At 39.9% G+C, this 13,896-nt stretch overlaps 1 protein-coding gene across 6 annotated transcripts in view; it reads left to right on the top strand.

Moving 5' to 3' along the window:
- Reps1 (RalBP1 associated Eps domain containing protein) overlaps window positions 1-13,896 on the top strand; it is a 69,594-nt gene that overhangs the window by 22,484 nt on the left and 33,214 nt on the right. For all 6 annotated transcript variants that reach the window (XM_017313852.2, XM_006512621.3, XM_030244961.1 and 3 more), the window contains exon 2: window positions 11,403-11,526. In XM_017313852.2, the coding sequence (XP_017169341.1) occupies window positions 11,403-11,526 (124 nt within the window). The remainder of the gene's footprint in view (window positions 1-11,402; window positions 11,527-13,896) is intronic.

A 13,896-nucleotide genomic window follows, 5' to 3' on the forward strand; every position in this document is an offset into this window, starting at 1 on the left:
TTGTATGATGCTTATATTTATCAAAATACCCTGTTATGCCATTAGTATAAATACTTTCTGTTTGTGTGGGGTTTTGGGGTGTTTTTATTTTGGTTTCACATCAGCTACACATAAATAAGCCAGTGGGTTCCTTACCTATAATCTCATCACTTGGGAAGCTAAGAGCAGATGATAGTGAGCTTAAGGCCAGCCTGGCTACATAGGGAGGCCCTGTCTCATAAGTACAGTAAGATAAGCTTAATTTTTAAAAAGTTACAAGAAAGAGAAGAATTGTGATGGTGTTGTAATGATGGAAAGATATAACTTTAATGGGCAAATCTGGGTTAGAGTATGATCTTGTATGAGAGAAAAGTGAAATTGCAGAGGGAGGAATGGTTAACTTAGGGAAGAATGGGAAGAGGGACTGGAGCCAGAGTGTGGGAGCCTTGAACCCTAGCCTTAAATAAAGGCTTGTCTTTCACGATATAAAAGGACTTGGAGCTATACTTCAGATTCTTAGTTTGGGAGTCTGTGTAAGAGAGGAGAGAGGCTACCTTGGAGCTGATCTTAACTCATTCACTCTGTCATCTAAAAGCGATTGACCTTGTTGGGAATTTCAGGTGCTGGGAATCTAAGTGGCCTTACCTATTCTCTAGAATCTCATTCTTTGTATAGTAAGTTAACAGTACAGTGGCCCCTGCGGTTGTGATGCTGAGCTGAGACTTGCATGACAGGAGCAAGGAGGAAAAGCAAGTCTAAAGGGAAACCATGTTGGATGCAGCAAGTTCTGCAGAACTCTGGTACCGAGGCAGTCTTAAAACACTGGAGAGAGTGAAGAGCTTACTGTCAGGACTCACACGGTGTGCTGGTACATGTGGTGATGTGGACTTCAGAAATTACTATCTTGGTTTCTGGTTAGCCATCTCAGTATTGAGTCATCTTGCCAGATAAGATTTTATTGTAAAACTAAGATATTATAATTCATTAATTAATGCGTCAGATGACTAGATTTTATGTAAGTTTATGTACAGTGATTCATCAATAGCCTGATTATTTTTTTCTGAGGATCTAGAATATTCGGCAGCTGAAAATCTCTAGGACAATAAATAAATAAATAATGTGTATATATGATTATCTTATATATACATGATTATCTTACATAAAACTTCATCTTCTTTTCTCACCCTATTCTTACCTATTTGCTAGAGGCTATGAAATACATTTTTTTTAACCATTTTTCCAAAATGGAAACAGAACAGACTAAACATACAGTTTTTTTTAAGATTTATTTTTAATTTTAATCATGTGTATGTGTGTGTATGGTGTGTATGCACATAAGTGCAGAAACCCACAGGGAAGTTGTAGCCCTTGGAGCAGGAATTACAGACAGTTGTAAGCTACCCAATATGGGTAATGAGAATTGAACTTGGGTTCTCAGGTCCTCTGCAAAGGCAGTACGTGCTTTTAACTGTTAAGCCATCTCTCTACCCTAAAACATTTATGTATTATTTTTATTTCTATGTTTGTCTGAATTAGTGTATGCAACGGTATCTGTAGAGCCCAGGGGTGTCAGATACCCTGGAGCCACAGTTACAGGCAGTAGTGTATCACCAGACTTGGGTTCTGGGAACAAAACTCCGGTCCTTTGGAAAAGTAGTGTGCACTTTTAACCACTGAACAATCTCTCCCAATTCCCAGATACACACCTAAGCGCGCACACGTGTACACACACACAGCATTATAGAGTAAACATTTTTGAGTAGCAGCTGTTCTCTAAATACCTAGACTCAGCAACTCAACTATTTTTCTACATTTGCCAGTTTCACTTGTCTGTTCCTTGCTTGCAACTATAGGCATGGGTTCTCAGTGGCTGCTCTAAACGAGAGCATCCATGTTGTTGGCAGCTCTGTATTCTGGGTAGACTGAAATCACAGTCCTCCCACCTTAAACCGCTAAAGATCTGGGGTGACAGGATTCTGGGAAATTTTTATGGTCTACAGAGTGAGTTCCAGGACAGCCAGGACTACACAGAGAAACCCTGTCTCGAAAAAAAAATAAGTTTCATAGCATACAAGGCACAAGATTACAACTAGAGACTGCTGATAAGGAAGAAAGAAAAAAGACTTAGCACCAAGATAGGCCTGTTCTGTACAAAGAACAAAGCTAACGAACTCTGCACAGTGGTATTCCATTATGTGAGAGAAAAACATGCTGGTTTTTCTTAAAAGGCCTGTAACATATGGTTGTTATATCACAATGGTCTCAGTTATGTTGCCTAAGCCACAGGTTCACAATAGTTAGAAAAGAATGGAAGTATATTGCAAAAGGCTTCGCATCAAAAATTGTAGTAAAATCTAGCTGGGGATATAGCTTGGTAATAAAGTATGTGCTTAGCATGCACAAAGCCCTGAGTTTAGTCGGTAAGTGTAAACTACATATAATAAGCTACATATTTGTTAGTGAGTAAACCCATGAGCTGTTGGGGAAAATGTAGTTTTCAAGAACGAGTCTCTGAAGTACCAACTGTATGAAGTTCACTATGACCAGGGTGGCAAATGACAGTGATGACATTTATGTGTGAATACCGTTGAGTACAATCTCATTGATTGTCTACAGTAACCAATGAGGTAGTACATTATCTTCCTTAGTTCATTCACATTTGCACACACGGATGCACCATCACATCACATAATCGGAGTACTGGGTGGGTGAGTGATAAAAGTACCGTTCTGTCTCCGCTCACCTTACAGAGCATTTATAACAGTGATGCTTTATTCTTTCACACTTATTTATTTGGTATAAATGTGTGTGATACATAGAGACATGACATGGAGATCAGAGCATAACGTGTAGGATTCCTTGGATTCAATACAGAATGTCAGGCTTGGCAACCGTTACCTTTAATGGCTGGACTGGGCTGTCTTACCCTTTATTGAAGCCAGCATTGATTTGGATCTCTTCTCTCCACACAATCAGTATTCTGTGCTGCTTAGAAAGATGTTATTATCAACCAGAATTTTTAGCACTCATATCAACTGTCATATGTATGTGTATGGATATGAATGTCCTGCAGCCTGTGTGAAGGTCAGAGAACAGCTTGCAGAGGTTAGTTCTCTTTCTAATCTTGTCTTTACCGGTACATCTTGGTAGCCAGTGTTCAGCTGGCTTTCTCCTGTTTATTCAGTTTCAGAGTCCAACTTACAGAATGGTACTGCCTACATTAGCATGGGTTTCCCACTTCAGTTAGCCTAATCTGAATAACCTCTCATTATAGGCCCAGAGGCAGATCTGTTCAGTGATTACAGACTCGCTGACAGTCAACATTAATCATTGCAGAAATATATGAATTGATGTAAAAAGGCCCTTGAGTTATGTATGACAGAGACACACACTGTGATCATATATGTGTAAAAACATTTTACTTATTTGTGCATTTATATAGAGAGAGAAAAAAATGGAAGGTATATATATGACCAGAATGGAAAGTTACGATGGGTTTTTTTAGAAGCTTTGAATTTCTTAGCTTTGATTTATTTCCCCATGATCATGTAAATTTTACAGTGGTTAAAAAAAAAAAAAAAAAGCTTAAAGGCGTAGCTCTCAGTGGTGTATTGACAACCACTGCCTGCTTTTGGATTTCCCAGGAGAGTTTGATGTCTAAGGAAGGGATCTGAGTATGACTATCCTAAGAGGAATTGCAAGTGTTTCTTGTGGTCAAGTAACCAGACACTGGAGGAAGAGGAAACTGCCCACAAATTTGAGTGATTAGTATTTGGATAAAATTACCCTAGAGAAGAAAGTGTAAGAATGAGACTTCTTTCAATGATGTTGAATTACTAAATAGCAAAATTGGAAGTCATGAGTGATTCTGTAGGAAATGGTCAAGTAAAATAAATAGCTTAAATAAATAAAGAGCTTAAAATAAAAAAAAACCCAACATATTTACACATTCTCTCTCTCTCTCTCTCTCTCTCTCTCTCTCTCTCTCTCTCTCTCACACACACACACACACACACACACGCAGCTGAAGCATTTGTGAGTTTAGTCTGCAGTTATAGGTGAATGCTAACTTCATGGAACACCTGATCCTAATTAGTAAAATACTACAGAGTGTGGAGAAAGAGTAAGGAGTAAGGCTTGCTAGTTTAGTTTATTTTAGCTAGTAGAATGTACGAGTTGAAAAACCAAACATTACATTATTTTAAGAGTAAAATTTTATAAATATTATTTGTAATGGAAATAAACCAAATTAAAGAGAATTCAAGAATCAAAGTATAGTTCCATATTAGGACATTTGATAATTCACAGTAGAAGAGAAAAAAATCTTAAGTTTCTTCCCAAAATACACATAAGATTATTATTTATATTTTTAAGAATAGTATTTCCCCCCCCCCAAAAAAAAGAAAGCCCTCCAAAGAGTGAAGCTGGTTCAGTAGCATAAACCGCTGTGGTACGTTGTTGGACAGACCCTGGAAAGACCAGTAGCAGCAGTGGTCATGTGCAAGCTTGGAACAAGCTATTGCCTTCCTAAGTAAAGTCTCATGATTCTGACCAATTATTCTAGGACAGCAACACTAGCCCAGGAGGATGTGCCTAACCCTATTATATTTAAGTCTCACCAAGCTAAAAGGATTAGAAGAATGTGGTATAAGGTTAGAATACTTGCAACTTGGAGTTTCAAGTTATTGCAGAAATGATCGTTTTTCAATAAACAGGTAACATTTTAGGAAAACAGACTTGCTTTTTATTTCAAAAACAAATTCTAGTTTAGTGGGACATATTTTTCAGTATGGCAAACCTAAAGCTAGAAAACAGAAGAAATGATAAATTATTTAAAAATGATCACATTCTATGAGCAGGAGAACAGTTCTGAAAGTTAACTGAGAAACTGCGTGTGTGATAGGTATCACAGCTCCTTCCCGAGTGCCCCGCCTCCTCCACTGATGCGCCACCTCCTCTCCCAACCACACCCTCCTCTCCACTCTTAAGTTAGCCATGCTTTCTGCTCCTGTTGCAATCTCAGCAGTTTGCCTGAAACATAATTGGTGCTAAGTAAATGTCGTTGAATGAATTAATCCACACGACAGTTTGGAGGTCAATAACTTAAGTATAATAAAACTTATTGAAATAATAGTGAAGACTGTTGGAAATCTGGAAAGGATGTTAGGAAGTAGCTTATAATTGTAACTAACAATTGTAAATTTTAATACATAGAAATCAAAAACATCCATGGATTTTGGCTTTTTAAAAATAAAAAATATTTTTATTGAGAATGTTATACAATGTCTTTTGATCTTTCACTGCCAACTCTCCCTTTAACTTATTCCAAATCCAAAACCACCTTGTCTACCCATTAATAAGCCATCAATTATAATTTATGCTTCCGTTTACTTCTGCATCCAGGGCCATCCAGTGAACGGCACATGACAACCTAACAGACCCGTGTCTCCCTCATTCAGAAGCCACCAGCTGCCCGTAGGCCTCAGTTAGAGTGAGGTTCATGGAGCCCTTGTTGAGCATAGATGCTATTTGTGTCTGAGCACCTCACTTACTCCCTACATTGGGAGTTGTGTCATTGCACAGAAGGACCCCTGAGGTCTGAGAGCTGCACTACTCTGCAGGCAGAATGATAGGATTCATAGGGCAGTTGGACACTGTGAATGGTTTTTTTTTTTTTTTTTTTTTTTTTTTGGTTTTGGTTTTGGTTTTTCGAGACAGGGTTTCTCTGTATAGCCCTGGCTGTCCTGGAACTCACTATGTAGACCAGGCTGGCCTCGAACTCAGAAATCTGCCTGCCTCTGCCTCCCGAGTGCTGGGATTAAAGGCGTGCGCCACCATGCCCGGCTGACACTGTGAATGTTAGCAGAGTACTAGTGACAGACACATCCTTTAGGGCCTGTGAGCAGCCAAGCATGGCTTCCAGTGCAGATTTCCAGGAGCAGGCATGTGCTTTCTCTTGTTGAGGGGCATTAAATACAATCAAAAAGCAGTTACTTACCCTTATAATACATAGCATTTATGACACTGTTGCACCTAGAGTCATCTCTTACCACTCTGATCATTACTGCAACTCACAGGATTCACACTGAGGAAGAGTGTTGATGAATTTCCGCCCCCACACCCTACCACCATCCTGCATAGCACCTTCCAGTACCATGAGAGTTAGCCAAGAAGGAAACTTCTGTCAGCACCCTGTGTGGCTTAATCTCTATGTGTCCTGTGACCAGTGTATGTGGATTCTTCAGCAATAGGGCTTACCATCACATTCTGGGACAACCAGAAACAATAGCCTCTATTGGTTTGTTTTTGTTTTTGTTTTTTGGTGGGGGTTTTGGGGGAGAGCGGTCTCAGGGATGCATCTTACCACCTTGTCCAGCGAGGTAAACAACACATGATACTGAGCTTTTTATTAGCCCACCTATGGCTTCTAGAATGAGTATAATCCCCTTTGTAAACTCTCTCAAATGGGGAAAAAAATATATGAAGCTGATTAAATAGAAGATGTCCATAGGGCTTTCCCAGATATCCTAGCATTATTTACTCTTCCTCCTCTGCCCTTCTCTCTCCTCCCCCTGCATAAACCTCCCTCCCCATTACTTCTTTCTTGTTTCATTTGTCTATATTCTGCTATCCCCCTCCCTTAAGATTCTGACTTTCTTGAACTCAGAACCGTGCATACTGGTTTGTGATCGTACAAATTCAGTATGGGCATCGCTTGGTGCAGAGAGCACTGCAGGGGAAGGTCCACCTTGACCATTTCTGAGTTTCCTGTGAGATAAACCCGGTTTGAAAGAGGTTGGTATCAAATTTTGGCTAAAAATCAAAAATATTTTTCGGCTCTGCCTCCCCTCCCCAAAAGATACCGAGAGCCACAGGTGTGGGTCTTAACAGTACCCACGGAAGGAATCGGGTCAATGTCCACCCAAGCCAAGGTTAAAGGCCCACTCATCTACGGATGAAAAAAATCATTTGATCACCTCAGTTAAGCGTTGCCTTATTTAACTTAATTAATAGGGGGGAGAGAGATTGGAGACCGTACTGTCTTCACTGCCTCCCACCCCAAAATAAAAAAGCCAATTGGCCTTGTACTAAGGAGCCGGTCGAACCCCTTCTCCCTGTTTCCCACCTATCATCCAAAAATGCGGAGGAATATCAACTTAGTGTTATTCTTATTATAGTGTATTTCACATTTGTTCAGTCAAACTTAGCCAGAGTTCCAACGCCCTACTTAAAATTCAACTAGAAAGTTACCTACCAAGTACTAATTAGCATTATAAAGTCAGAGCCTACAGCTCCAGGCTTTTCAGTTAGTTGTTTACTAAGATAAGAAAGGACAGTCCTAGCCAGATACAGTTTACCATAAGAAAAGTTAAGGAATCCCACGAAAGCAAGTTTTTTCTTTAGCCCTAGATTCCAGGCAGAACTATTGAGCATAGATAATTTTTCCCCCCTCAGGCCAGCTTTTTCTTTTTTTAAGTTTTGTTAATAAAAGGGAGGAAATGTAGTCTCCCCTCCCCCAGCCTGAAACCTGCTTGCTCAGGGGTGGAGCTTCCTGCTCATTCGTTCTGCCACGCCCACTGCTGGAACCTTCGGAGCCACACACGTGCACCTTTCTACTGGACCAGAGATTATTCGGCGGGAATTGGGTCCCCTCCCCCTTCCTTCATAACTGAGTGTCGCAACAGTAAAATTTGAGCCTTGATCAAAATAACTGTCTTGGCTACATTCCTTTCTCTCGCCACCTAGCCCCTCTTCTCTTCCAGGTTTCCAAAATGCCTTTCCAGGCTAGAACCCAGGTTGTGGTCTGCTGGCCGGACACAACAGTGAAATAGTTTGAAGAGTATTGGTACTAGCTCTTCTTTGAAAGTCTTGTAAAATTCTGCCTTAAAACCATCTGGCCCTAGGCTTTTATTTGGTTGGGAGACTTTTAATGGCTGACTACTTATATTTCCTTAAGGATTGTAGGACTGTTTAGATAGTTTACCTGATCTTGATTTAAACTTTAGTATGTGGTATCTGTCTTGACAATCACCCATTTCATTTATATTTTCCAATTTTGTGAAATACAGGCTTTTGAAGTAATACCTAATGATTTTCTTTTTAATTTCCTCAGTTTCTGTTGTTATGTCTACCTTTTCATTTCTGGTTTTGTTAATTTGGATACTGCCTCCATGCCTTTAGTTAGTTTGGGGAAGGGTTTGTCCATCTTTTTTATTTTTTTCAAAGAACCAGCTCTTGGTTTAGTTGATTCTTTGTATTGTTCTCTTTGTTTCTGTTTGTTTGATTTCAGCCCTAAGATTGACTATTTCCTGCTGTCTTCTCCTCTTGGGTATGTTTGCTTCTTTTTGTTCCAGAGCATTTAGGTGTGCTTTTAAATTGCTGGTATATAAACTTTTTACTTTCTTTATGGAGGCATTTAGTGCTGTGAACTTTCCTTTTAGCACTACTTTCATTGTGTCCCATAAATTTGGGGATGTTGTGCCTTCATTTTCATTGAATTCTAGAAAGTCTTTAACTTCTTTCTTTACTTCTTTCCTGGCGCAAGTGGTCACTGAGTAGAGAGTTGTTAAGTTTCCATGAGTAAGTGGGCTTTCTGTTGTTGAAGTCCAGGTTTTACCCATGATCTCATGAGATACAAGATGTTGTGTCAATCTTCTTTGTGACTAGTTATGTGATCAGTTTTGGAGAAGGTTCAGGGAGGTGCTGAAAAATGTTTGGGTGAAAGGTTCCTTAGATATCTGTGAGGTCCATTTGGCTCATAACTTCTGTTAGTTTCACTGTGCCTCTGTTTAGTGTCTGTTTTGATGACCCATCCACTGGTGAGAGTAGGGTGTTGAAGTCCTCCACTATTATTATGTGATGTTTGATAAGTGATCTAAACGTTACAGATGTGGGTGCTCTCGTGTTTGAGGCATAGCTGTTCAGAATTGAGACATCATCTTGGTGAATTTATTCCTTTGATGAGTATGAAATATTCCTCCCATTTTTTTTGACTACTTTTGCTTGAAAGTATATTTTATTAGACATTAGAATGGCTATTCCAGCTTGATTCTTGGGTCCATTTGCTGGAAAACCTTTTTCCTGCCCTTTACTATGAGGTAGTGTCTATCTTTGTTGCTGAGGTGTGATTCGTGTATGCAGCAGAATGATGGATCCTATTTATGTATCCAGTCTCTTAGCCTGTGTCTCTTTATTAGGAAATTAAGTCCATTGATGTTGAGAGATATTAATGTCCAGTGATTGTTAGTTCCTATTATTTTGATGGTGGTGGTTCGTTCTCTCTCTCTCTCTCTCTCTCTCTGTATTTCTCTTGTTTTCTTTTTTGTGAGATTAATTTCTTGTGTTTTGTTGGGTGTAGTTACCCTCCTTGTTGGAGTTTTCCCTCTAGCATCTCTGTAGGATGGGATTAGTGGAAAGATATTGCTTAAATTTGGTTTTGTTGTGGAATATCTTGGTTTCTCCATCTATGGTGATTGAGAGTTTTTCTGGGTATAGTAATCTGGGCTGACATCTGTGGTCTCTTAGGGTCTGTGTGACATCTGTCTAGGCCCATGTGGCCTTGAGAGTCTGTACTGAGAATGCAGGTGTAGTTCTGACAGTTCCCCCTTTATATGGTACTTGCTTTTTTTTCCCTTGCAGCTTTTTTTTTTAAAGATTTATTTATTTATTACATGTAAGTACACTGTAGCTGTCTTCAGAAGAGGGCATCATATCTCGTTACAGATGGTTGCGAGCCACCATGTGGTTGCTGGGATTTGAACTCTGGACCTTCGGAAGAGCAGTCGGGTGCTCTTACCCACTGAGCCATCTCACCAGCCCCCCTTGCAGCTTTTAATATTCTTTCTTTGTTCTGTATATTTAGTGATTTGATTATTATGTGGCAGGAGAATTTTCTCTCCTGGTTCAGTCAATTTGGTGTGCTATAAGCTGCTTACATGTTTATAGCCATCTCTTTCTTTAGGTTAGGGACATTTTCTTCTATAATTTTGTTAAAGATATTTTGTGAACCTTTGAACTGAAAATCTTCCTCTTCTATTTCTATTATTCTTAGGTTTAGTCTTTTCATAGTGTCCAGAATCTCATGGATATTTTGTGTTAGAGATTGTTTAGATTTGATGTTTTCTTTTCTTTGACCAATGTATCAATTTCTTCTATTGCTTGAGATTCCCTCTTCTGTCTCTAGTATTCTGTTGGGGATGCTTGAGCCTGTACTTCCTGTTCTCTTTCATAGGTTTTCCATCTCAGGGTTGCCTTAACATGTGTTTTATTGCTTCAGTTTCCATTTTCAGGTCTTGGATAGTTTTATTCGTTTCCTTTACCTGTTTGATTGTATTTTCCTGTATTTCTTTAACGGATTTATTTTCTCTTTATAAGGCCTCTATCTTCATAAGATGAGACTTAAGGTCATAGTCTAGCTCTTCAGGTGTGTTAGGATATCCAGGGTTTGCTGTTATAGGAAAGCTGGGTTCTGATGGTACCTATATTGTACTGGCTTTTGTTGATTGCGTTCTTATACTTTCCTTGAGCCATGTGGTTGTCTCTGGTTTTGGCTGGCCTGGTAGTCCCTAGCAGTAGCAGGCCTCCTGGGAGGCAGGCAGAGCTGTGGCTCGGGAGTGGAGTGCAGATCCATGATTGTAGGTAGAGGTTTGGACCAGAAGATGGAGCACAGAAAACAGAAAGGATGGCACAGACCTCAGGGCTACTGGCCTTGCAGGGGGTGGGGTGGGGGAGGCAGGTTGGGAATTGTAGTAGTGTGGGTATCTCACTTGGTTGTCCCTGGTGAGGAGCAGGTCTCCCAAGAGGCAGGCAGAGTTGTCAACTGGGGAGTAAGGTACAGATCTGCCATTGCAGGTAGACTTGTGGACTGAAAGATGGAGCTCAGAAAGGACAGGGCTGACCTGACAGCTGCTGAGCTTGCTGGGCTGGGTGTCCTCCGTGGGAAAGCTGGGAAGTGGAGTGGATCTCCATGGTGGTAGGAGGGGTGTTGATGGGGAGGTCCCTACCTCATCTTCTTGAGACATAATTTCATCTCATAATTTGAAATTCTCTATACCAGTGTAGAGATAGTAGTTGAATGACTACAGTGGTTAATGTGGATCCTTGAGCACTTCCATGTTTTAAGGAAAAGTAGTTTGATGTTAATATTGACTTTCTTGCCTTGCCTTCCAGGTGCTGGGATTAGAGGTTTGTACCACCTACACCCAGCTCTGGAAAAACTATCATTGTAATAAAATTATGTACATCTTTTGACTTCATTGTTGTAAGATTGGTGCTTATTGTTTTTAAATATGAACATGAAACTTGAGGGAATTGGTTATTACTTGAGATAGTAGAGAAATATAGAAACAAATAGGATAGTTACTTACTGTTGGACAAAGAATTTTTGCCATAAGTCTTAATGTAAATGCTGTATTCTTTTGTAGATCATGGAGCTTTGTGGTGCAACAAGACTTGGTTATTTTGGAAGAAGTCAGTTCTACATTGCTTTGAAGCTTGTAGCTGTTGCCCAGTCTGGTTTTCCATTAAGAGTGGAAAGTATAAACACTGGTAAATATGTAATACATAACTAACTAAAATGATAATATTTTTCTAATTACAGATGAAGCCAAATTCATGGTGCTTATTAGTTTTTCTGATATTATAGTGGCCTTTGTGACTTTGAAGTGTCATGACATTATTAATATGTGAAAATATTAGAAAAACATATCTATATATCTGTTATGCTGAAGAATATGCTTAACCTACCAATGTATGTCATGCTTTTTAAATTTTAGTTTTAGTTTTATGTATTTTATTGTATGAATGTTTGGACTCCATGTATGTCCATGCACTATGACTGTGCCTGGTGCCTATGGCAATCTGAAGAGGGCATTGGAGCTTCTGGAACTAGAGTCAAGGTCAATTGTGAGCCACCATGTAGGTGCTGTGAATCAATCTAGGGTCCTCTGAAAAAGCAGCAAGTGTCCAAACTGTATTCCAGCCTCTTCCATTTTCTAGCCTCCTCAGTGATCCGTATTTGATGGCAGTAGTAAAACAACTGTTCACTAAATAATATCCTCCATATATAGCTTCTTTATTATTTTATACTTTGTGTGTGTGTGTGAATATAGGGCCTTACCCATGCAAGTCAAGTGTTTTCTGTAACCCCACTCTTCGTTTGTTTTGAGACAGTGTCTCACCAAGTTGCCCAGGCTGACCTTGAACTCATTCTGTAGCCTAGGCTGGCCTTTAGTTTGCTGCTCTTCTGTCTCAGCATCCCAAGCGGGTGGCATTATAGGACTGAGCCACGCAGCCTCTTTTCTTATTTTATATCTGCTGTTTAAGAAATATAAATGTTTTGTTTAAGAAAACTCCACTTTAATTCAGAAAACATTAACAAAACTCTGGTTAGAGAGTTGGCAAGAAGGCTTATTAGCCAGTAAAAGTGTTGATAACTGGTAGTAGAAATATTTAAAACCTAGGTTGGGGTTTCTAGCCCACCTTTTGTTATTGAGTTCCCAGATGAAAGACACACAGCCTTTGTATTTACAGTAAGTCCTAAACAGCACAATAGCTGGGCAGCTGCCTGCTGTCCTCCATGCTGTTAGAATCTTTCCTTGTTACTATTCACTGTTTTGTATCGGGGCTGCTCTTAATTCCAATTGGGCAGCCCTCAGGACCTCACTCTCTTGACCCTTAACCCATGGCAGCTTCTTCCTCCTCTACTGCACCTTCTTCCTCATGATCCTCCTCTCTCCCCAAACCCATGAAACCTAAACCTCTCCTTTGATCCTTCTGCCCAGCTATTGGCTGTTAGCATCTTTATTCACCAATCAGAATTAACTTGGGGGCAGGGTCATAGGGGCTATGTGCAGACTCCTGGTCTTGGGGGCCTGCACTTAGCATTACAATAGAGAGTAAAAGACAAAACCTCCACAACCTGTTTGAAACCCTTGGACCTATGTGGTAGAAGGAAGGAACAGACTCCTGAAGTGCCCTTTGACCTTTCCATGTGCACTGTTGTGTTCAAGTATGTGTAGACACACATGGGTGGGGGAGAGAATAAGTGTGTATGTCTATGTGTAAGTGTGTATGTATAGACACAAATGGTAGGGGCCGGGAGAATGAATATGTGAGTGTCTTAAAAACAGAACAAAACCAGTCAGTTTCTGATTAAGAGAGATATTAATGCAGTATTAGCAGACTAAAACTTCATTGCCCACCTTACAATGTTTGCCTTAAATAATTCACCTTTTTCTGTTATTAGAGACTTGCTGATGTCAAGGAAAACAAACATTGTAAAAAGAGAGATGCCTAAGTGTAGTTTTATACTTTCCATGGAGAAGGGGAAAAGAGAAAGTATGACTATTCAGATACTTTAGTCAGTCTTGCTGTGTAGGGTAGGCTGGCCTCAAACTCGGGCCCTGGAACTCCTGTATGCTGATGTTAAAGGTGTTTACTAACAGGCCTGACAAATGGATATAGTTTAAAATATTAGCTTAGCTTCCTGTCACCTGGAAGTTTTCACCATGGTCCTCAGGCTTATTCTGCTATGTTCTTGTATTGAAAGCATAAATTCTTTTCAGAGAACTTTGGGTTCTTCACATACACACTAGTTATGCTTAACAGTCCTAGTCCTTCCGATGAGACTGTAGAGAAGCAGAGAGCCATGCCTGAGAAACGGATGTCTTTACTCCTAACATGCAGGCGGAGGCAGACAGAGTTCTGTGAGTTTAAGACAAGCCTGGTCTGGCAAGTTCCAGGCTAGCCAAGACTACTTAGTGAACTGAAATGAAAGTGAAATGAAACGAGCTGGGGTGAAGGTAATTATGTTGGCCAAAAGTATACTTTGCTCTGAAAATGATTCTGTAGTTGTATTGTTCTAGAGGAGTATGGTTAGCCTTTAGACACAGCATCGGTTTTTTATCCTTTATTCAA

The sequence above is a fragment of the Mus musculus genome, chromosome 10, assembly GCF_000001635.26.
Source record: "Mus musculus strain C57BL/6J chromosome 10, GRCm38.p6 C57BL/6J".
NCBI lineage: Eukaryota > Metazoa > Chordata > Mammalia > Rodentia > Muridae > Mus > Mus musculus.